This window comes from Antechinus flavipes, chromosome 2 (assembly GCF_016432865.1).
Source record: "Antechinus flavipes isolate AdamAnt ecotype Samford, QLD, Australia chromosome 2, AdamAnt_v2, whole genome shotgun sequence".
NCBI lineage: Eukaryota > Metazoa > Chordata > Mammalia > Dasyuromorphia > Dasyuridae > Antechinus > Antechinus flavipes.
The window spans coordinates 591646460-591672532 of record NC_067399.1 but is presented as its reverse complement, the minus strand read 5'-3'; the positions used below and the strand labels follow the sequence as shown (position 1 = coordinate 591672532).

Sequence of the window (26073 nt, the reverse complement as noted above, 5' to 3'; positions counted from 1 at the left end):
GTAACAAATTTTCCACCTATAGGTGGCAACACTTGTACCATCCTTTTTCTGGCTTGTATTTAATAGTACACAGCAACTAATGCATCACTAAAAAGTTGAAGATGAGAGTGTGATCTGTCAGAGACAGGAAAGGAAGGCACACCAAAAAAAAAAAAAAAAAAATGCAAACAGCAACTGGATAAATTAAAGCCAAATCCATAATTGCATGGGCACACAGCTAAAGTTCCACTCCACAAACAAGACAGATCAGTGGAACGCTAAAAAAGTACAAAGAAAATGGATTGAAAGGAGGAACTTTAAAACACACAAAAAAATGACTAAGCATTCCCAAAGAAACTCTCTAATTTCAAAACTTTCTTTTGGAATCTATTGGATTCTATTGGATCAGTCCAATAGTGAATGAATGAAAAAAAAAAAAAGTTCTTAGCTCTGTGCTACATTTGAGAATACAAACAGAAATATCAAGATAGGACCTGTTCCTGAGAAGCTCTGACTTCAATTAGAAGAAAGTATACCTATAAAAAAGTTTGGTTTCCAGATGGCGAGGCTCAAGAGCCCTTAGAGAAATACATTGGTAGGTCATAGACAATGGGAGTGGGGGGCAGGAGGGGAGGTAGGAAAAAGACAATCTGGATAGTATAAGGACAACAGTAAGGCCCAGAGGGTCTCGGGACAAAGTGGTGGCAAGAACATCTTGGTAGGATTGTAACTGGTTTCTCTCAGTAACTATGTTTCTGGGAGATAGAAGCGAGGGAGAATAAGAAGAAAAAGAGAAAAAGCACCCTATCTTTGGCTAAGCTTTCTACTCAGCTATCTATGGATCTAGAAAGCCTGGGGATTTGAGAAGAGAACTGGCAATTCTATCAGGGTCCTGTCCTCCCTTAATTATTTCTTTAACCTCATCAACCATGATATAAATGAATCCATATTGGAAATGGTAAAAATACATAGAGAGAAAAAATGTAACAAATTTTCCACCTATAAGTGATATGGCAGAAGAAGCACTGGCTTGGAACACAGAAGGCTTAAGTCGACATCACTGTGGACAAGCTACAATGACTAATTTTTTTCCTTCCATAAAATGGGGACCCTGCAGAATCCTATCTGTTCCACAGGGTGGGTGTGAAATATCCATCAAATAAGATGCTGGGTAAAGTCCACAGTATTCTTAAGACCTAAATTCAAATTCAGTCTTAGTTGCTCATTAAATTCCCTCTCTCCCTTCTTTTCTTCCTTCTTACTTTTTGTGCTACATGCAGGAAGAAAAATGACATCATGTTTTATCATTTTAACATGTAATAGAACATTAGATATTCTCATCTTAATTATTACGAGTATGAACTTCAGAAGCATAGCATAATCTCAATGTATACTCTTTCTCCCTATAGACTCTCCAGTCAGTATTCATTATTTGCATATATACCATACAGTCAAGCTAGCACATGCAGGGTCCCTCTCCCTCTCATCTACTCACATTTTCCCTTCTTCATTTCACATATGCCACTTTTATTCAGCCCTTGCTCCAAATTGCATAAAAGACTCTTTTATTTTCTTGAGGGAAATGGAGATAGTTCATTAACATCACACACCTGGGTGGGGTGGGGATGAGAGGGCATGATGAACTAATGAGAAAATGCAAGAAAGGAAAAAAAAAAAGCAGCAGCATCCTTTAAAAAATGGCACATCCAGTTCTGACAATCAAATTGATATACTTGGAGTCTTGACTAAATATCCCTGAACTTTGTCACTGTAACTAAGAATTTTCCAACAGTTCGTCCTTTGTAAGTTTTGGCTACAGAGGTATTACCGCTTTCCAAATTTTTGTTTCTGAGTTTCTATTCTATCTTCCCATAGGAAGTTTTCCCAGAATAAAATTCTGAGTCTTTTTTCTTAAATCCCAGTTTGGCTCTTTCCTTTTTCTCCCTCCCCAAGGACCCATCAGCATCTTCTCTCTCCTACACTGAGCTTCTTTTCCCTCCCACCCCCCGTGGGCTTTTTTTAAACCTCTGCCCATCTAAGTTGGCTTCTGGCTTCTGTGCAAGGAAAGTCCTCTCTCTTGGAATCCTGCACGGGTGCCCTCCTAAGGCTGGCTCAACTTCAGAGGCAGGAGAAACAAGGAATGGCCTGGCTTTTTGTCACCAGAGCAATGTGAGAGGTCCCCAGGGGCCGAAAAACACACTGGTCCCAAGGCCTGCTTGTGCTGTTGGGTTTCCTTCCTTCCTTCCTTCCTTGGTAATTTTAAGTACTTACTGTTTTCTTCACCATCGGCACCTGGGCAACCAAAGAAGAATGACCAGAGAGAGAAAACAGATTTCTGTACCCTCAAAATCAGGAGACAGAATCTTTGCCCTACTGGGCTAGAAAGCCAGATGACTGTCATGTCCTAACGCATGAAATCTCCTTCTCTGATATGCTTTATCCCTGCCTGGTTTCACCTGCTTTGGCAGGAAAAAAAAATCTGCATCATGACATTCCTGAATACTTAAAAGTTTTACTGCTGTACCATAGGACTACTATCTGATTGAAAGCTTTTTGGGGCGCAGGGGGCAGTTCTATATTTTTTTACAATCTGATGGCAGAGTTATAACTGGCTTTTTTTTTTTTTTTAAGGCAGAGTTATAACTATTCTAGGACAACCAGAACTTTGCCTCAAACCACTGACGTGGAGGAAGGGTGTGGAGAGCAGACACTCTTCTTTCCTGAGCAGATATGTTCCCAATAGGTGAGAGAAGGGGTATGCTTCCTCCTTATGGTGTCTGTCATCCCTTCACTTTGTCTTGTTATCCTCTGCTGGCACAAACTTCTACATACAACTGCCTGCTATAGTCCACTCATCATAACTCTGATACAAAGCTCACCTTCTGCCCATCATGGGGAAGGTAACATGGAGGTACAAGTGAATTTGTCCAGACACATACAGTTCTGGTTTTGGTCCAGTATAGAAATGGAAAAAAAAATGAACTAAAAAGCATCCCCAAAATGAAAGTACAATTTTTAAAATCTCAGTTGACAGGACTAGCCCTAATCAGCTCCTCAACTATTATTTGATTCAATGCCACTAATATCCTAAGTTACTAAAGACCTCGCCACATTTGTGACAGAATAAATCAGAGTTATTCACATCCTGCCTCATTGACTTTAATAAGTAAAAAAAATGAAGTCACAGCCTCCCCCTAAACACCTAAGATTAAGCACAGTGATGAGCAAGGGCCTGGAAGATGGGACAGTGAAACTTGATAGGCTGACAAAGGAGAATTCATTCACAGATCCACTCAGGTAGCTTTTTCAATAAGCACAAATGTGTACTTCAGGTTCTGCTTTTACTTAGCTACCAAAACATCCCATGGGCAATCAGCTAACTATAGACTCCTATAAAATGAAAAAGAATATATTAAAAAAAGAAAAAAACCTACCCCTCCTGTAATGGGCGCATCAACTCAACCCTCCCCCCCAAAAAAATAACTCACAGAGGAACTTAACCAATGAAACAAGAGGAGGAGTTAAAAACCTGATTTTAGAGCCTTGGCAAGTCCACTGGGTCCCTGACATCATTAAAAAAAAAAAAAAAAACCAACAAAAAGTCATAAAACATAGCCACACTTTAACAGGTTGTTGTCTTATTCTTATAATCATATAGTCTTTATATACTTCGGCTCTCCCTCTCCAAATCTCCCCATTAGGAGCAGAGATTGAGACTTAGAATGGAAATTCAAAGGAGCTCTCCCTCCCAGAGCTGTACTAGTAACCAGATCCCAGATCAATGAAATTATCCACTGAAAAATGGAATTTAACTCCAATCACTGGCAAATCATACCATGAAACCAACTATCTCAAAGGACACAGGTCACTGAACAGGGGGAAAAGCAAGCCAAGACAAACTATTTTGTTGTGAAAAGAGTGCTGGATTTAGAATTAGGATTTGAATTTTGCTTCTACTACTTATTCCCTGGCATGACCTTAGGGAAATCACTCATTTTTTTTTTTTTTTTTTTGCTTCAGTTTCTTCATCTGTAAAAAGTAAGAGCTGGACTAGATGAAAGTTAGGGTCCATTCCAGAGCAAAATCTACGATCAATCCTATGATCCTATTTTTATACAATTAACAATAATATTGGGAGACTTAATAACAAACATTAAAATAAACCTCATTTCCATACCAAGAACTGGTTTTCTACTCAAATCAAATATTTACTGATGATTTACTATACATAAAAATATAGGGAATTTAGAATATAAGTATATTCTAATATAGGGTAGGGAAATAGAGATAAAACACACTGTAAATTCCCTACCTTCAAGGAGCTTACTTTAGATAAGAACTACATACACACTACCAGAGATTAAAAGCCAAGGGAGAGATTTCATTACTGGAAGATTAGAATCACAACCCAAATAATGAAAACAAAGTTTACTTCCAAATATACTTATATCAACTTAGTTCCCGTCCCCCTCTTCCCTCTTTTTAAAAATCTCTGTATCAATTGAGTACTATCTTTTTAGCCTTCTAAGGGACTAACAATTCTATACTTGTCTCAAGCTGGGAAAAATAGACGCAATGAGGTAAGAGTGGGTTGAAGGCAACCTACAAGATTACAGGTAATACCCATTTAAAGAATATCAATACTAGAAGAGCTCTCCAAGAGCATGTAATTCAATGGTTACCATTTTTTTTTAGTATGAAGACGTTTTTAAATGTCAAACAATTTCACAATCCATCGCCTCCTACTATTAACAATGATGATAATGATAAATTTCCATTAATTTCAGAATTGTATTTGAAAGTATAGGTACTGAACAAGCTATTTCAAATTCTCACTGAATATGTCACTTATAAAGGCCTCAGAGTAGATTCTTCAATTTAGTCCTCATTCATCTTCATGTCCATAAGTGCAAATACTCTTGCATTCAAAGACAGTGTATGTGACTGAACGAGTAAATGTGTGTATGTAATTTTTAATATGGGGTACCATTTCCAAAAGCCACCTTATTTTTCTCTTAGATCACTACCTAGCCTGGTAAGAAGTGAAATGTAAATGAAAATTGCTAAGAAAAAATTAAACAAATCAGACACTATCTATATGTACATGGCTTTGAAATTTTTTTCCTTCACTTATTCAGTCCTACTAAAGTGAGAAAAGTATTAAAAAAACAAAACAAAACAAACAAACAAAAAAAAACCCAGGGACAAAAGATATCCTCTTTAAGAGTTCTAACCTGGGAACTATGGAGAAATTTTTTTTTTTTTTAAATGTCAGTAACTACATTTCAATGTCATTGGTTTTCTTTGTAATCCTATATATTTTACTTTATGCATTTAAAAACATTATTTTGAAAAGGGATCCATAAGCTTCACCAGACTATCAGAGCAATCCATGACACAAAAAAAATTTAAAAGAAACTCTGCTTTGTAGACCAATTATGAGATACGTGGCAAGATTGCTTTTCATCACAATGAACACCACAGTGTTCATCCAACAGTAGTAGCTACCTAACAAATATTTCTTGCATTTTATTTAAATGCCACAGAACAGTGACCCAGTAATGACTTCTGAGGACTGCAAGTGAAACATTCTTCATCACATCTCTAAGCGATAGCAGAATATAGGGATAGGATGAAAGACACATTTTTTTTAAAATTAGTTTTACTTGACAGTACATATTTCATATGTGGATCCTACAGATATAAGGGTAATAGCAATATTAATAAACAAACAAAAAAGAATATATTTTTAAAAAACACATGCTAACTGACTTTGATAACTACTTCCTTTCCAGAAGGAAGTAGCCCATCTCAAAGCCAAAACTAAGTAAATTCAACAAAACTTTGGGGGTCCATTTTTATGAATCTTATCCTGTAACTAGAGGAGCACTGTGGTAATTCAGGATAGACTAAATCTCTTTCCAACCAATTTTAACAAGCATCTCCAGCTTCTATCCTGTGATTGGAGGGAGGCCCCAACAAAGTCTAAGGCTTCAATAAAAGTTTTTTTGGTAACAGCCCAAGACCCTGAGTTAGCAAGGATTACTAAGTCTTTACTGAACAAGAGGCCAAAGATAAATGACAGTTATCAAATCACCATTTTTCTATTCTGCCTAAGGGGAAAAAAGATATTTTTGGATTCTTCCAAATCTGGACAGAAAGATGGCCCTGTGCCTGAACCACTCTTTCCCAACCATTTCCAAATCTAACAATAACCACTCTCCAATCTCTGAATTCTTAGGGACAATATGCCATATAATTTATTACTTGATTATATACTTATATTTTCATTCAATAATAGCTTTGTGTGTAAGCTCAACCATACTGTATATTTCTCAGCAGGCAGAATCATAACATATGCACACCACAGGGCCTTAGGCAATGTTGTAGACACAGAAAGCATTTAGACAAATAATAAAGTCATATCTTCATCTGTTTTGTTCTGGCTGATAACCTTCTCCCTACCTGGACCAGGAAACAGAATCTTTTCTGACCTCCCCAGAGGTCCGGGGGGGGGGGGGGGGGGGGTAATAATCTCCACAGCCTTAGAACTTTACGAGTTAGGTCAGTCCAACTGGTGACTAAATGAAGGCAAACTTGTCTTGTCCAAGACATTTAGCCAGCCTCAGACTAAGTGATGCTTTACATCCCATCCACCTGTCTATTGAAACCACTCTTCTATCAGTCCTGCCTTCTCAGCTGACTACTTGCTTTGTGCAGAATAATCAAAATAACAGCAACCTGGCTTTTGGAAAGGGTAAGTTAATTGACTGCCCTGGGGATGAATTTGCTATCCCTGTAACTCATCAGAATAAACTGCCTTCCCTGGATACCACTTTCAGAATGTAGCATCTCTCCCTATTCGAATTCAAGCTCCTTGAACTTTTCTCAATGTTCATCTTTCTTGATTGCTCGGCAGCCTAAATCACCATTTCTTCCTAGATACATTGGGTTGTGACGACACTACACTTTCCAGATTCACCTGCTCATAGCTCCTTCTCAACCTGTCTTGAAGGTTACACATCTAGATCACATCCATTAAACAAAGGCACCTCCCCAAGTCTTGGGGACTCATCTTCACTGCTCTTTATATAGTGGCTGATTTAGTGATCTCATCAGAAGATTCTACAATAAACAAATGGCTGTGCTGGATGTATCTTGTATGTACCTTGTTATTTACATGTTATCATTCCCTCCAAGCTAATGTAAGATTCTTGAGAGTACAATCTGGATTTTGGCTGTCTGTGTATATCAAATATACCTCAGCACTATGTCTAGCTCTAATATTTAGGATCTGGCCCAAAATAAGCACTTGATAAATGTTTAGTGAACTGACTGATATCACTCTTCAATATGTGTTATCTCCCTCTATAAGAACACTAACGGCTTGAGATCAAAGCCTATTTGGCGTCCAATATTTCTATCACCAGCATTTAACATGATTCCTAGAACATAGTAATTAATAAAAGATTTTTCTTCCATCCACTCCTTACAAAACCAAGTATGGTTATGAATCTGAGTCACTGTCAAAGTCTAAACAAAAGAGTTTTTATCACAAAGATTTTCTCTCAATAGTATCTCTGGCCAAAGGGGGTCATGGCCCCCCTAAAGGAGGTGTCCCAGAAGACTCTACCACAGAGTAACAGCTGCATCGGCCAAAAAAGGGGAGGAATGGGGAGAATCTCTCAAAGTAACTTTGCTCCTCTGTCATCTACTTTAATCTCAAATGCATAGATTTATAATGAGAAGGGACTTAGAAACAATCCAGTCCAACTTCCAGATTTTACAGAAAGGGGACTAAAACCTGTCACACTAGAAATAAGTGTCACAAGGATTTGCCAGATCCTCTGATTCCAATTGTATTACTCTCTTCCATGGTAGCAATTAAGATGGTACTGTTCTGAATCTAAATTATGTCACTGCCTCCCCTCCTTAAGTCAATAACAAAAATAATCAGAGGCATGTTATTCCTTTTGCAGACTGAGAAAAGCCCCATACCTCAAGCACAACCCTTCTCTGAAGCTTTTTCCTATCATGTCACATTTTGTGAGAGTTTTATTCTCTCCTTCAGCATTTAAACAAAATAGGGGAAAAAATCCTGCTACCACAACCTAGCATCCTTTGTTCTTCAGGATTCAGCCTGCTTTCTTATCCCATACCTCTCTGCTCATTACTCAGAAGAACACGCCGTACTTGAAATCTACCCCAAGGTAAAAATCCACATCAACTTCAAAAGTCAACCCCGAAGAAATTGTAGGAATTTGGGAAGCCTTTTGCCGTTCTGTAAAAGATATACTATGCCAAAATACCACCATTTGGGGGTACAGCATCTCTTTTTGCTAGGTACAAAGGAAGTTAAATGAAAGTCTTTGTATAGCAAAGATACCAGAGGTAGCATCCAGGGAAAGCTTTCTAACCCATGGGCTCACCCAATCAGCTAGAGCAGTTTCAACTGAGCAATATTGTCTCAGAAGACTACAACTCAGTAGGATTCCACCTTTTTTTTTTTCTAGTTATTTTGAAATAGGCAAAATCTAGTCAAGAAATAGAAAAAAGATACCACACAGGCATGGAGAAGTTTTGAATGGGCAAAAGACAGAGCAATGATATGGAGAAGAAAAGATTAAGGGTGAGGGAAAAGAATTTGATTATTTCCTGAATCTGAATATTGGTCTAATTCAGGTCATTTGAAAAAGGAGGGGGGGGGGAGGGGAGGGAGAGTGAAATTTGTATAAATTCACATTTGCTTTCAGGCATCCCTTGGAAATAATTCCCTTTCATTTCTGAACCCAGATTAACAGCAATTGGATCATATATAACAAATAGGATACAATTTCAGTTACAGGGACTAAAATATGTGGGCTGTTGTGGTTTTTTAAAATTATCTTATTTGTAACCTCAAATACTACCTATTAGACACATTTGCTCAATACATGACATAACATTTCAAATTAAATCTCTTAGGATATGAACTACTCACCACATCAACTAAATCTTGTTGAAGGATTGATAATCAAATAAAAATATCCCACCAATATTCCTCCATTTTTTCATGCCTGATCCTCTATGTACTACTACCCTAATCTAAATTTAGAGAAAAACATCTATTTTCCTACTTATCTGTAGCTATCAATGCCTTTACAAATCACAGTCTCTGATCCTGACTTTCAAGTCAAAAATTAAGAAAGAGTTTGGCCAAAATACTAGCAAATATCTTAAATCTCAGACAAATTAGGAAGTGATCTTAAGTCATTTATTTTGAAATACTTTTGATGAAAAGTTAAGAAAATATTTTTAAATGGAAAAATAAGATTATACAAGTAATAAGTGTTAGGTTATAGCTGAAATCCAATTCTGGAACATTTTAAAGTTTGTTACTTAATTTTAACACTAGTAGGTGAGATTCATGTAAAATCTTAGAGACCCAATTGTTATTATCTCTAATCTAGATTTAAAATATAAAGCGTAAGACATATATTACATATAATTTCACATGCCCACAGTATACATGTGTACTAAATAGTTATTCATGGGACCCAACACAAATTTGGCTGGGGTAAACATTCCTTTATGCCCACTGAAAAAAGCATAATCACATATTCCCCCCCAATTCAAATTGGCATAGATTTTTACTCACCCAAACAAGCAGCAAAACAGGCTAAGGGTGAGGGATTATGAAGCATAATGTAGACAAAAACTACATACATTTGAAATCCAGTTGCCTTCCACAATCTTCTCATCTGACTTTCTCCTCTGCCTCTACCACCACTTCCTCAGAATGTCACCATTCATATGTTCTTTTATGGAATATATTGCTCCAGAACTTACACAATTAATAACCAAATTCACCCAGAATAAAATATAATTTATCTAAAACACAAGTGTTATGTGTTCCACAAACTTTGGTTCATTCTTTACTAAATATACTGTTTATTTCTTTTTTTAGCGCTCCTCTCCAATCCTTCTTTTTCTTGTTCTACCACCTCTACAAAGCACCACTCCCTCTGCACCCCCCCAAGAAGACCATAAGGATCACAAAAGATCATATTACAACTCCCAGCTGGGGCTCCTTGGATAAGGGTCTCCATCACTGAGGTACTACATGCTTCAAAGTGGTTGCTATGGTAAACAACATGCTTTTCATTGAACAAAAGAGGAAAATGGTCCTTAAGACACTCCTATTGCCTGCCTAGCCAAAACCCACACAGAATCTGACTCAGGCTTCCTGGAAAAAATATTCTGCCATCTCCGCCAGTCCCTGCCCCCCTGCACTGATCTTCAATTTCCAAATGTGAATATAAGGTTCTTAGAACCTGGACAACCCTCCTTGTTTTTGTTGGCAACAAGCCACCTTCCCAAGTTTACATACTCAATTCAAATTCAAAGCCAGTGGAGGAAAGAGATGTGAAGATCACAGAAGGGCACACCTACCGTGGGGTGTGCCCATCTCAGATCTCCTTCAAAGACCCTGGGCAGCTTTGTACTAAAAGAAAAACTTCTAAGTCTTCTTAAGACAATGTTCGTCTTTCTCCACAGCTGTATTTCCAACCAACCATTTCTGACCTAGAAGAAGTCAAGCTTAAGAGTGCAACCTATCTTAGAGGATCACAGTCATAGTTTTGCATCTGGATGGCAAATTAATACCATCTCATTCAACTTCTTCACTCAGAAGAAAACAGACCTGGAGAGGTTAGATCATTTGCTAAAGGCATTACAGATAATGTAGTGAAGCTATGATTTAGACCCAGGTTTCCAAATTCCAAATCTAACTAACATTTCATCTATCATAATATACACAGAAAAGATTGAAAATAAGATTCTCCATCTCTCCAGTCAACTCAAATTGAATCAAGTGCTTCTAAGAGCAGGCAGAGAGAACTCTGTGAAAAGAGGACTGGAAGAAGGAGATGTGATTTCTAGTCCTAGTTGTGTTAGCCCTGTGTCACTGAGATGTCAATTCAGATCTCTAGGATTCAGGTTTCTTATCAGTAAAATGAAGTGATTGGATTAGTGTATTGGAAAGAGCATTGAATGCAGTAATTTTTCTTCTCTGATTCTCACTCCTCACTAAGACCAGGTGTTTGGACTAAGATCAGGGTTCTTAACCTGATATCTGTTTTTGTTTTGTTTTTCAATGTTTTGATAACTACATTTTAATATAATTGGTTCCACTATTATCTTCACATATTCATACTCTCTCTCTCTCTCTCTCTGTCTCTCTGTCTCTCTTTCTCTCTTTCCCTCTTCTCAACATTATCCTGAGAAGGAGTCCATACGTTTCACCAGAAAAGGGTTTCGTGGCACAAAAAAAGTTAAGAAATTCAAGTTTAGAGATCTCTAAAGTTTCTTTCAATTATACCTTCTGCTGGCTCTATGACTTTATCCTAATTAACTGTTGACTCACTAAGATAAATTTTCATTGCCTCACCTCCACTTATTTGTTTGTTTGTTGAGAAGTCTCATTTAATGAAAGCCAACTCAAGGCTCACAATTTGGCAGTTACATTATTGCCGTGATGATTTCACTGACAAGGGTACCAAATTAAAGGTAATGGAACCACAAACATAGACTGGCTTTGCTTCTATTAGAATCACTGGTTCAAGGACTGAGAGTTGGAAGGGACCTTAAGAGGCCATGTAGTCTATCCTTATATCATGATGAAAGGTGAAGCTAGAATCGAAGATTGCCCAGAAAAAAATTATATCAAGTAGAAGCTTGGGAAGAATTACTGGTCAGCCTCTGCTCATGATTAATTCTGTGGCCTAGGAATAGACAATTTTCCTTCAAAAGCCTTCAACTTTCTTCCTTGTAACGTAAAGGATCACAGGGTTTAGAGTTGGAAAGACACTAAAGAGATCATCCAATCTCCCCCTTACCTCCTCTTACAGGGGTAAATGAAAGCCCAGAAAAGTTACAAAACTTTCAACACAGCCAGAGTTTAAACCTCCTATCCTAAATCTAGCATTCTTTCCCTTACACCATGGAAGACTAAACTAAATTATTTCTAAGATCCTTTCCTCATCTAACATTCTAGAATTCCATTAAATGAAGGAACAGCAAATTCATCTGGATAAACAAAAGAAACATCTTTAGACAAAATTCATAGCAAATACTGCTCTGCTTCTCATTCTTTTATGGTACCAAACTGCCAACATTCAAAAAGAAATTCTGTAGTTATTATTATCATCATCATTAATTATTTGGCATAGCCTTGAGATTAATCTTCACGAAAATGGAGAATCACATATATGGAAACTTCTATCCACCAATATTCTTTATCTACAACTTATTCTTCTCTTAGAATGTTACCTGGGACTCTGAGAAGTTAAAGGGTCTGACCATGGTCACAAAATTAACTCCAAAGCCTCATCCATGAGGTTAGGATATTTCTCACACAAAATAACACCAAACAAAAAATGTTTTATTATTATTATTACTATTGAATTGTGCTACATTATAGGCCACCCTCTAAGTTGCACAGCAGAATGTTTCTCTAAATTAAATATATCCAAATGGCTATAATTTGCATGAGAAGATATTTCCAAGATTTTGTTTTAACTACACTGTTTTTCTTTTTAAAAATATGTATGTATTAAATCTCATTTTTAAAAATTAAACATAATATAGAGGCAAAATATACAAAGATAGGATTTTATGATCCTCAATAAAATATACATGAATAGTTCCATGTTTTGCATAATTCTACCTGTCATAGATTAATTATAAAAATGTGTCATCCATTAATTATTTTTAAAATATAAAGTCTAACATGTGATAAAATATAGAGAAGAAAATATTCTAATAAGTCCAAGCTATCTTCTCAAGAGGTTAATTTACAAACTCTGCTTTACATGTCTACAAACTCTTTAAATAAGAAAGTGCATTAAATATATATGTGGACATAACCCCTTCATGAATGTGGTCATTGCTTGATGATAAATATAAGTTGTTTCTGACATCACATTCACAAAATTTGCAACTGCATACATCAAATACAGCATAAACCCTCTCAAAATTCATTTTTACTCTAACATTACATAGATTTAGGTATAGAAGATCTTCCAATGATATGTAAAAAAGATATTGCTACACTCAAAAACCTAAAAATGCAGGACTTCGTTGCCTTTGTGCTTTTGATTCCTTTCTCCCTCACCTCCTACCCATTACTTATCCAGGAATGAAGGGGAAAGAAGGAGGATCATGGATCATGGAGAGGATATCTCCTTAATATCCTAGAATCAAGGTAATAACATGCCCATGCTTGTGAATGGTATTTTCCATGCCGATTGGATCCAGAACAAGTGGAAGAAAAATTCACAAAGGTGGGAAAGAATATATTTTCTGATTTTTCTACTTCTTAAATATATCATCAGCCATGAGGACCTTATAGATAATACAACCTTTTAAAAAACTACCCACCCTGTGTCTTTCCTTTACCTCCCCTCTACTCATAAACCCCGCCAAAAAAAAAAAAAGACAGGAAAAACTGCAATAATCCCAATTCTTAACATCAAAATAGCTTTTCTCAATAACAGCAACAATTGCCTTTGTGAGATTACTTACAACGATGTGTGCTGGAGACGGAGACCTTGCATCCTTGAGAGCTTGTCTACTCTGTAAGCTCCCTGCTTGAACATCAAGCAGTGGCCATTTCATCTGGAGATACTGGAAAGGGAAACAAAAATGAGGAAAAAAAAGCATGAGAGAGGGTGACTGTGTGTGTATGTGTGTAACGAAGCAGCAACGTAACAGGTTCCCATCTCTACGGTTGTTGCTTAGCAAGCCGAAAGATAATACCAACTTTTAAAGATTGATTGATTTCACCTTTTAATTAATATGACATAGTTAACTTCAAAAGAATGTTCCCTAAATGATCCCATTAATACTATCCCAATCATAATGGAGGAAAGGGAAGAGATGAGAAGGAAGAGGATACAGAGACCAAGGACTGGAAGAGACTCAGAAGGCTTCTTACCCTCTCATTTTGTATCCTAGAATCACAGACTCAGAGCAAGTCAGGTGATTTGGAAAAATCACTTGGAAATAGAGATTGGATTTGAACCCAAAATCTGGCTGTAAAACTTGTACTTTTTCTACTGTAATGTTACAATACCTCAGGCAATAATGTCAGAGGAAACCTTCCATCCCAAATCTGCTTTTTTAAGCAAACTATCCTTTTTAAAATAATCATCCTTTACTTGAAAGAGAACAAGGTACAAGTATGTAATGGTCCTTAATTTAAGCATTAGGTGAGATGAAGAGATAATTCAGCCTCTAGTCCAATAAACTACCAAATAAATATATTCCTGGATAACAAATGTGTCTTGCATACTAATCCTTTCCAAAGACCAGAGACATTTCTGAATATGTCTAATAGAGATACTTGGCCCTCAGGCTGAAAATGAAGGAACTACTTAATTAAATCTTGCCTCAACCTTCCTGAATTAAAGAACTTATTCCTGCTGTGGTTATATAGGGCAAGGTCTACTTGTTCCATGAGAGATTGAGTTTAGTACTGGCAGTGCCCTTCAAGGTCATCTAAATGCAATCTTATTCATCTTACAGATGAGGGAACTGAGGTCCAGAGGTGATATACTATGTCCAAGGTTACACAAGAACTAAGTGGAGTGTCACAAAATCAAAACTCAGGTCTTCTGCCTGCTAGTACTGTGTGTTTCTACATCCATGTGTCCTATTCATACAGAATTTTTCCTTTCTTTTCCTATTTATACAGAATTACTTCTTCTTCTAATGCATCCTACACAAAGTAATCTCAACCATCTTGAATCGTCATCTATTGCTTAAGAGAAAAATCCAACCACAGTACCTTCACAAACATTGGTTCATGTCAACCCTTACTGCTTGGAATTACTCTTTTTGTACCTTCTTGAATCTTGCCCATTTCTGCCTGTTGAAATGTTACACATCCTTTAAAGATCCAGATCAAATAACATCTCTTCCATAAAGCCTTTTCTGACTCTTACCCTTACCCTGAAGTCAAATGTGATACTCTTTCCTTGGAAATATTTATAGCATATTGTCCCATGCCTTCCTTGAGCACTTATTAAATTCTACTTTCTATGGTAGTTTATGTATATGTCTTAATATCTCCTATTGGGTTATAAGTTTCATCATGGCCATATCTTATTCATCTTTGTATCACCCATAGGGCTCAATCCATGACTAGAGTTATAAATAGGGCAATACAACCACAGGAGCAATCCTAGGCTCCCAATGTGGAGTAAGGGGAGAAAAGAACCACAATAGGATAACAAATTTCTTCCTAAAGAAGTCTAAAAATTGCTGCCTGACCTCCAAACCTCCCCTCCGCCCATCTCATGGTCACTCATGACCTTGGTCCCTTAATCAGTCCTCTGCCACCATGCTAATGATCCCCATCACTGTAGTGCTCTTCCTTAGGGAAACCATACACACACACACGTACAACTCACAAAAAGGCGCAAGTCAGATTCTATAGGGGACAATTTTCCCCTCTCATGACATGATTGCAGCTACAGTCACATCTTCTATACTATCCCTTACAATGCTGCCCTCAACCAACTATTTTTGCCCCAAGTAAAGAATTCATAGGCAGCAATCTCATTAAATGCATCATGAAAATACATTTAATAAGCAAATATTAATGTAAAATAATAAATATAAAACCAAATAAATATTTGCTGAATTAAAAACTGTAGGCATATTCATATTCATTTCTAAAAGATGAGACCCTCTCAAGGTTCTTTATAAACTAGTTCCCTAACTAAGCAATTTGAAGTCTTGAACTTTTAAAAATCTTGTATTTGTTCCAGGTTGGTCATCTCCATCCTAGAGAAAGAAGATACTTTTTTTTTAAAACAATCTAGAATTACAACGGGCACTTCTAGATATGGTGGAAGAAAGGAATGATTGGGACCCAAACACCAAAAATTATATTTCTTAATCGGAAACCATAGCATCAGTCTGATGCTCAGAGATAAATATCTGGGGACCTTTATTCCCAAATCTGCTACCGACTACAGACTCATGGGCATATCATAAAATCTGTCAGAACTTCATTTTCTTCCTCTAAAATTGAAATGGTTCTAACAGTGATCTGAGTTTCCCTTGAAACTGTAATATTCTATGACTACTATGGGAGTTTGTTCAGCCTGCTGTGGGGAGACTTGTGTGCCTCTGACTTTTTCCCATTCTCACTCAGGGGGCACCAACCACATAAACACATGGGCTACACTGGTCAAAACCACTCCACAGAGTCATTTCCTTGAGGCCTACCAAAATGGCAATATGCCAATACTCACCTTTCCACCACAACTTTAAAAAACAAAAATGCCAAGACAAAGTCACATTGGACCTCAACCCACCCTTAAATGCCAGCTCCTGTGGCAAAGACCTAGCAATGGTTTCCTGCATCAAACACTGCACGAGCCAAATCAGAAGCTCATCCTTCTGATAAAATATGAAACATTAGTCTTGTTTAGTCAATCAGCAAGCATTTATTAAGCTCCTACTACGCGCCAGGCCTCCATCAAGGGCTCTTGCACTCGCAAATTGTCATTCCCATAATGCAATATTAATGTGAAGGCTTATAATTCTTACTTTACATAAAAGCTTCATTGTGTGCCAGATCCAATCTCCACAGGCTACCTGCACCACATATTTTTACGAGCCTACATTTCAGCACTGAGAGCCTACAATACACATAATTTTCAATTATGTTAGGGCAGAACAGGATCACTGCCTATATAACATTACTGGTCGGAGGAAATGAGACTCGGCCCCACTGCCGAGAGACAGCTAACTAAATCCAGATGGTGAAGAAAGGGCATACGGGCTTCCAGAGTTACCTTGGAGCAAACACCTCCTCTCCCTCTACTCCCACCAATTCTAACAATGACATGATATTACACATAACTGCAAGGCCTCCACAATTCAGTGAATGACACTAGAGATTATAAACCAAAAACTCTAGGGACATTTTTGCTGGCTGAAGACACGGTCAGAACTTTTGACAAGAAAGTGATTTTATACATATTCACATCCCTTTCCCCAAAAAAGAAAGAAAAGATGGCTTTAACAGATTTTTGTCTACTTCTGCAATAGGTCCTTACTAATAAGAAGAAAAATGAAAATTAAATACTGTTGCAGTCAAAAGGAAAATCCTTTCCTTCCTTGTGATGCTAACTAGCAGGAAATTCTATTCTTTGGGGTCCTAACTACATCTTGAAGAAGATGGTGCCTTAGATTTGAGAAAGACTAGGAATACCTCTCACCAGATTTTTCCCAGAAGTTTGACACTCATTTTACATTCTAGAAGGGAAAAAAAATTCCCACCATCCCACTATGAAAACACCACTGGCTCAGGCTCTCTTCCTCCTTAGCCGCTTCAACGTGGAAATTATGAATTGCCTACAAAAACATTAAACTTTTCAGCAAACTGAAATCAAAAGGGGCTGTGGGAATTATGGTACTGAAAACTGATGAAATGGCCTCAACTCGGTTTTCATTTTTTAAAAATAAGGCCATCTTGGCTTAAGCATTTCAATCCCTTGTTTAATAATAATGTTCTGATCATGGATCATTAGGGTTTTTTCCAAAATAGTGTTTTATGATATGTCTTAGGGAGCTTAAGTTAAGCTTTAGGCTTCTCTCTGTGCAAAGACCCCAAAACTCAGGTTATGCCATCGTACTTGAGAGAAATCAAAGAAGGTTTTAGAGCCTATTAAATTGTCAGACAGAGAAAAAGGTAAACATTCCCAAGTATTCAAATTCCTCCCCCACCACATAGCAACTCCCCCTCCCTTCTTCCCCTCTCCCCTCACCCCCCGCCCCCCCTCCCCGGACAAATCATGTCCTGGAATGGTCAAATCTTTTGAGAAATCGAGGAAGAAGCAATGTACTGGATGAAGAATAAAGGAGAATAGAAAAACTGGTTCAAATATTGGCTCTGCTCCTTCCTTCCTAGGTGAACCTTCACAAGTCACTTAATATAGCTTTCCCTCAGTTTCTTCTTCCGTCTAATGAGAAGATAAGAATTGATAGTTTTCAAGATCCCTTAGAATTTTAAATCTATGAATCTAAAATAATGAATGAATGAGGCATTTATTAAATTACTGTATACAAAGCACTGAGGTAGAAACTAGGGATGCAGAAATAAAAGTAAGGCAAAAGCCACTCATAAAGAACTCATCATTTTCTTTTTAATTTTCTTCATCTCCCCCAATGCCTAGAATGATGTTCTCAACATGGTGAGCATTCAAAATTATCCCAATTTTTTTTATAATAGTATTAAATCTTGAATAAACTTTTAAGTTTAAATATATTTAAGATATACTTGATATCATAGATATATTTAAAATACCCTAAATATCTTAAATATTTTAAGATATATTTAATCTTGGAAATTATTAAAGTTATGTGATAAAAATAGTCTAATGATATAAACTTTATTGAATTTGTTACATTTCTATCACTGTTCAAAGTAGAGCATGCTTAAATGCTAATGACTAGCACTAGTTAATTTAAGAGGTAATATCCCTCAAGGACAATTCATCAAGCTGTCAAATTTGATGGAAATATATCACTATAATAGAGTACTCTTATCACCATTAAGAACAAATATGGGGAACAGAAAAAATATGGAAAGATTCATATGAAAGAATGCAAAACCTAGCCAAATAAATAGTAGACACTTTGGACCTGGGGGAAAAAAAAGCTCATATTCTAAAGAGGCATACAACACATATGCCTCTTTGTAGCTGAAATTGAATAGAAAATGTCCATGGTTCTTAAGGCGCCAAAACAATGCAGATGCTAAGATTTCTTCTTTAATGTCATTTTCACAGATAAAATGCTAGCAGTACCTGATGTTGAACCATATGACAATACTGAGGAGTTTTTTGGCAAGCAAGTAATAAAAAAAAAAACTTTCTAATTTAGGTCTTTATTAACTATGGCTATAACATCTGGAGAAACAAGATACCAAGCTACATCTCCATAAGCATTGCTTTCCAGGATGATGGCTGAAGGCACTGAGTTGGAAGTTTTGGTATTCCCAATATGATCCTAAAGGAACAAAACTAAGAATAATCATTCAAGCCTGGATTCTTGTTTCAGATCTCCAATTCATTTACTATTTGGCATTGGAGAAATAATTTCTCCTCTCTGGGTGGTACTCAAAATTGCCCATCTGCAAAATTAGGAAGTTAATTGCTTTTCTAGGTTCCATATAACAACATACATGTAATCCAGTTCTTTGCAGGCTTCAATGTTTCAGGGATGGGGCCTAGTGTCTGCCTGTCTGTCGTGTCTCTCTCTCTCTCTCTCTCTCTCTCTCTCTCTTCCCCTGCCCCAGACCCCGCAATGAAAGAGTTGATGAAGAAGAACATGGCAGATGGACTATTGCATTGGGGACAGTTTTAATAGGCCTTTTAATTTTTTTTAAAGGAAGAAGAAATTTTTAAAAATAATACTAAAACTATCACAAACTCCACCTCCGGGGAAGAGGGGGTGGGGGAGGAGAACACATCTCTTCCTTTTACATTCTGTAGATCAGATGGATGAACTGACAACATTTAACTTTTTACTTGCTTGTATGGTGGATGGCTAGAAAGGTCCTACAAATAACCATAAAGCAATAAATCTCCCTTACGTCTAAGAAACAAATTGGCAAAGAAAGAAATCCAAAATAGCATATCTCAAGAAAATATGTTTAGTGGCCCACAGTGACTTTTTGGGCTAGGCCTTCATGGGCGGATGACTCAAGCAGAGAACTAGGAATAGTCAGAGCCAGGGGGCTCTGACTCACTGTCCCAAGTTGTAACCACTAGACCACAGTCTCACCCAAATAACTACCCCGTCTTTCTGAAATGGAAGAGCAAAAATAAAACAAAATACCCTCTACAAATCTGGTTGGAAAAAGGCTCACACTTTCAAAAATCTCTCACACATTTCCCCAGAGACTTTGGCATAACCTCCCATTGAAGAAAATCATCAACAAGAAAATCAAACCACAAAGATAATTCTCTTGTTGGAGGTGAAATTCCTCACTTGCTTGACATTAGAAGCATTTTCCTTTCTTGGGGAAAAGTGTGTGTATGTGTGTGTGTGTGTGTGTGTAAGGAAAAGAACACGAATTTTTACTGAAGGGCATTTTATGGCTAGAACACCATCTGCTTGTTTGTTACCTGTAAACTTTACTTGTTGAATTTTATATAAACCAGAACAGGAAACCAGCTTGAGAGTCGAGGGAAAATATCATGCCCATCTATTTAGGAAGAATTGCTTAGAAATGTGACGTCCAGCCAAGTCACCCCTACCCATCTCTAACACAGTGTCAGTTATGATATATAAACACAGCCTAAGTAATGAGAGACAACAAGGCATAATGAACAGAATGCTGGGCTTGGAAGTCAAAAGAGCTGCTTCTAAGTCTGACACTTAACAAGCTATGTGGTCATGTGGTAAAGCACTTAACTTTTCCTAGATTTATCTGTGAAATGGGGATAAAATCAATGTACTACCTGGCTCTCTCAGACTATTCATTGAAAGGAGAAATACTGAATCTGAAGCTTAAATACTTTGGTCATATAATGAGAAGATTTAGATTTATTGGAAGCGAACCTGATATTGAAAAAGACTGAAAGCAAAAAGAGAAGGGGACAGCAGAGAATAAGATGGATCGAGAGTGTCATGGAAGCAGTAAGCATGAGCTTGAACAGAATTCAGGAGGTAGTGGAGGATAGAAGGGCCCGGCATGCTATGGTCCATGGGATCTCAAAGTCAGACTCCACTGAACAACTAAACTCACTGGGTTATTCTGAAAAAAGTATAGCACAATTTCATTGCATCATTATAAATAATTATTAACAATTGCCTTGGTCCATTATGTTTCATGTCATCAATGTTATTGATATTAATCTTGAAGACATTTTGTCAGTCTCTCTCCCTCTCCCTTCTCTTTTTTCTCTCCTCCAATATCTCTTCCTTTCTCTTTCTCTTTTCCCTTTCCCTTCCTCCCTCCCTCACCTTCTCACCCTCCTTTTCTATTTCTCCTTCTCTCTCTCTCTCTCCTCTGTTTTTCTCTCCTCCCCCCTCCACATATGGCATAAACACATATACATACATACAAGCATACCCACCAAAGAGAAGAGAAAGTTGGAGGGTAGCCTGAAGCACAAATCTTCATCTGTGGAAATCTGAGCTACAGCTAGAGATCAGCAGCTTTTAGCACCACCCTAAAATGTCTAAAATATTATTTGACCTAATCTCATGCTTTCACTAAATCAATTAAAAGAGGTATATCTGTAGTATTTTTCTCATTATTCAATTTTCTATTAAAAACTCACTTCTGATTCAGTCTTAGAGATGTGCCTGGGGTGTTAGCAAATTAAGGATTTGAATCCAGGTCTTACTCCAAGGAGTCCCCTCTATCCACTATGTCATACCTCAGAGGGAAACATACAGGAATTCAAATCTTGCTTAAGGAAGTTACTAGCTAGGTGATGCTGGGCAACTCAAACTAGCTCTCAGCCTCAGTCTACTTATCTGTAAAATAGGGATAATAACAGTGCACCTACTTCATAGCATTGTTACAAAGATCAGTTCAATTGAGATAATACATGAACAGAAAAGATTTTGCAAACCTTAAGGCAATATATAAATATTGAAAATTTTTATTATTCTTTGACCACTACAAATATTTAAATAAACGATAATAAAGTCTGAACATGTCTATTCAGAAATATTTCAAAGTTAGAGGAGCTAGTCCAACACCCTCATTTACCAGACGAAGAAATTTGAAACCTAGAGGGGAAATACAATATGCCCAAAGTCACACAGCCAGTTGGAGGTACATCAAAGACTTGGACACCAAGTCTCCAGATCCTCACCTTTTAGAACAAAGATGAACCTTGACAAGAGCTTGGAACCAAAGACTTTCTCTGCTTAGTCAAAGGGCATAATTTTAAATCCTGACCCTGTTACTACTTCTGTGACTCTGAGAAAATCATTTTTACCATGCTATGCCTCAATCCCTTAATCTGTAAAATGAAGGAGTTCAATTGGATGCCTCAAAGGTCCTCTTCAGCTCTATAATCTAATCCTAAAATCTCAAAAGACAAACATAAAACTAACAGTGATATGAATGCACACATACCACCCTCTCGAATAATCATTTAAATACTACACTCTAATAAAAGAAGGGAGAACAAATGACCCTCTTCCTCTATCTGGCAAGAGGTTAAGTTTATAGAGAATAGAACTTACATGTAATTTTTCAGTATGATGAATTATCATTTAGCCAGATTTGTTGAAAGTTAAGGTATTCAAATTTCAATTCTATTTAGATTAACTGGAAGCTACCATATATTTGTATGAAAATTAAGAGTTTCAAAAAAACAAAAAACAGAATTTCAATAAACAGTAGTTCATAAAGTGGAAAGCACGCTAGGAAAACAAAGATGAATAATGATCCAGTCCTTAGTCTTAAAGAGATTAAAACTAATGGAAGGAATATGACTGACATACACACACACAAAGAATAATATGATACAAGGCCAATTATGGTAAGGAAAAAGATATAAAATTATATAATAAAATCTGAGGAATGGAACGATATGGGGGGAGGAATCAAGGAGCAGCACAAATTACACAGTTGAATATTGAAAAAAGACAATAATTTAACAGCAAAGATGAAGAAGCACATTCCAGGCATGTGGGGAAATGGGGAGTTTATTCTATGTGAATGCTAGGTGCTAAGAAAGGACATGACAGAAGTGGCTTAGTTTGGCTGAAACACAGCATGTGGGAAGGAAAATAATATGGGAAAAAGGAGAAAATATGATAGGTGAAAGTCATATTATGAGTGGCCTTAAAATTAGGCTAAAAAGCTATTAGTAATGAGGAATCACTGGAGGCCAGGGAACTAAATGAGGATTATACTAGTCAAGGTGAGAGGAAATAAGGGCCTGGATTTGAGTTACAATAGTCTAAGTAGAAAGGGGAAGGGAAGCAGTGCTATTATATAAAAGAAAACAACAGGACCCAGCAAATGACTGGAGTTGTGTGTAGGAATTAGTATTAGAACAAGTACAATCAATGATTACTACAAGGTTCCAAGTCTGGGTGACTCAGAATGTAATTTTACTATTACCAGAAATAGGGAAGACAGGGAAAGAAGCAGGTTGTATGGAAAGGTGATGAATTCAGTTTTAGATATTGCTAAGGGGACATCAGAAGAAAATACCTGTTTAAAAAAGTTAGAAATGAGGAACTATTTAGGGAAAAGCTTGAAATATATTCATTGGGAGTCAATGACATAGAAGGAACAATTAAGCCATAAAAGTGAGCAAGAGAGGGAGAGATAGAGCCAGAAACAGAGATAGAAACTGATGAACATTGAGAGAGAGATAGGAGACAGATAGTAAACTTAGATAGAGACAGAAAGAGACACAAAGAGAAAGAGAAAGACAAAAAATAAACAAGCCAGGTATGAAGGACATTTGAAGAAATCAAGAAAGAGGGAATAATCAACTCTATCAAAAGTTGTAGAAGATTAAGTAAAGATAAAATCCATAAAAGATTTTACTAATGAGATTTTTAAGAGATTTAAATTAACATAGAGATATATTAGTATAATGAAAGCAATGGAAATCAGATTATAAGGAGTTAGTAGGTGATGAAAAAACATAGAAAATGCTGACTACCCTTTCAAAGAAGTTTAACAGTAGAAAGAAGGAAGAAGATATGGCAGAAATGCTGGGCTCAGAATCAGAAAAAAGACATGGATTCAAGCTCTGACCTTTCAAGGTCAAGGTACTAGCACAGTGATCCAAGCAAGTCACCTAACCTTCAAGTTTAAATTTCCTCATATATAAAATTAGAACTATTTATATTATCTGCTCATAAGGCTATTACAAAAAAAACTTGCAAGACAGTAAACTAAAGAAAAAGTTTGTTTAGGATTTAGGAGACTGGAATATGCTTAATGTCTGAAAAGAAGAAGAACCCAGTAATAGGAAAAAAAATAAAGATGAGGGATACTGATTGATGGAGCTCATTAGAGGAAGGAAGGAATAAGATTTAGGAGGCAAGTGGTAAAAAGATAGACAATTTCACTCTCTGATAGTGAAGTGAAAAATAAAATTAGATGAGGACATATGGCTTTTGCAGATACATACTAACTACTGACCTCCCTGATTTTCTTTAAGACTCAACTAAAATCCCTATTTCTATGAGAAACCTTCCCCAAACTTTTAACTCAAAGATCTTTGCTCTCTCAATTAGTTCCTATTTAAGCTGCATATAATTTGCTTTGTATATATTTGTGTGTAAGTAGTTTCTCTATAAAATTGTTAATTGCCTCCTTGTAAGCTCCTAGAGTGCAGGAGCTGGGTTTTTTGTTTTGGTTTTGGTTTTTTTTGGGGTTTTTTTTGTTTTTGGCCTCTTTTCATATGCCCAATGCTAAGTACAATGACTTCTATTTAATAAATGTTGATTGATTGATTGATTGAAAGAGAAGAAAGAAAGGAGACAGTTCATGAGAGAGGGCTTGGTTTTCTCTGTTAAAATAAACAATGAGGTCTCCGCTGAGAGACAGAGGCTAGATCACAGGATCAAAGATCTAGATTTGGAAGGGATTCAGAAGCCATCTATCTAGCTCAACTACCTCAACTTTATAGATTAAAAAACTAAGACCCAGAAAACTGGGTGATAGGCACTGTCAGAGACAAAATTATCTGGTTATCTGACTGACTAAATCCATCAGTTGGAGTATGAGGCTAGAGGAAAGACTTGGAACAGGTGAAACACTAAAATATAATGAAACATAATTTCAGAAGGCAACTCAAGATTTTTCATGTCAAAATCTTGTCTGGTCTCAGAGTCATCACCTTCATTACCCAGTTCCACTGTCTTGTCCCATATATGCATGGAGAGGAGAGAAGTTCACTAACCTAAGGGCATGCCTAGGAAGTTTGACTTTGGAAACAATCCCATAATATATCCAACTATTCATTTGTCTCTTGTCTCTCTCATAAAAGCAAAATGAAGGGTGTGTGAAAAAAATAATCCAGATAGTTCTACTTTTTGATGACTGGAATTCAAGATAAGCAGTTTAATGAGTCACTGTATTAACTGAAGAGAAAACCATGGCTATCAGAAGACTGAGCACACAGTGTACAGGAGTGGGAAGAGGAAGAAAAAAGGCAAAGAGGTTTGAAAGCTACCATTTCTGCAAAGGAAAAAATGGTCAAATTATCAAAAACTAACATTGGAATGGTCAAGGACCACAGCTATGGAGTACAAGTACTTCCCATAAGGCAATACAGAACTATTGTTCAGTACTCAAAGGACAACCAGAGCAGAATTCTAAAAATGGAAAAGATTAGCACTGACTTTGAATTTCTCAGCCTCAGGAATACCTCATATTTCTATTTTAAATACATATAGTTAAGCATTTCTAAGTGGTACCTAACCATAATATAACCAGCTTAAAGTTGTCCAACATGTTAGAGTTTTTCAATGTACTTTAGAATCTATCAGCTCAGTAGATGCTCACGACTACCCTCAGGTAGACAGGATGGGTAGGACCATTTCATCTTATAGACAGCAAAATGAGATCAACAGAGGTTAAAAGTCATGATCAGTGAGTGTTAGTTATGACTAGAAAACAAGCCTTCTGATTTCTAGCCCAATGTTTTCTCTCCCTTAATATCACTCTTCTATACTATCCCTCCATTTCCTTTCCTCCAGCCCTCTGTCAAGATTCTAATGTCCTCTCTGATCCTCAGTTATCCTTACCTGAAAATGACCCCAAAAGTCATCACACACCCCCAGCCTGAGTCTCCAAATCCTTCCCTGCATCTCCCCATCACCTCAAATCTCTTTTCAAATTGCTTTCAGTACAGGCATGGGTATATGGCTTGTCTGCCCTCTGAGCAAGGACCAACTTAACCGAGTCTGGAGAGGCATCAAGTTACCTGCAGTGATCAACAAGTCAATTCAATTTAGTCTAATCACTTGAGTTTCCAAATGACAGCGATTCCCAAGGACTAGCTCTAACAAGTCACAAAGGATTTCTATCTGTCAGGAAAA

The 26073-nt window shown here is 36.9% G+C and overlaps 1 protein-coding gene across 39 annotated transcripts in view; it reads right to left on the bottom strand.

Annotated features, from left to right (window-relative positions):
- The window catches only part of TCF7L2 (transcription factor 7 like 2), a 228521-nt gene that overhangs the window by 123391 nt on the left and 79057 nt on the right, over window positions 1–26073 (bottom strand). For all 39 annotated transcript variants that reach the window (XM_051981423.1, XM_051981421.1, XM_051981420.1 and 36 more), the window contains one exon: window positions 13543–13644. In XM_051981423.1, the coding sequence (XP_051837383.1) occupies window positions 13543–13644 (102 nt within the window). The remainder of the gene's footprint in view (window positions 1–13542; window positions 13645–26073) is intronic.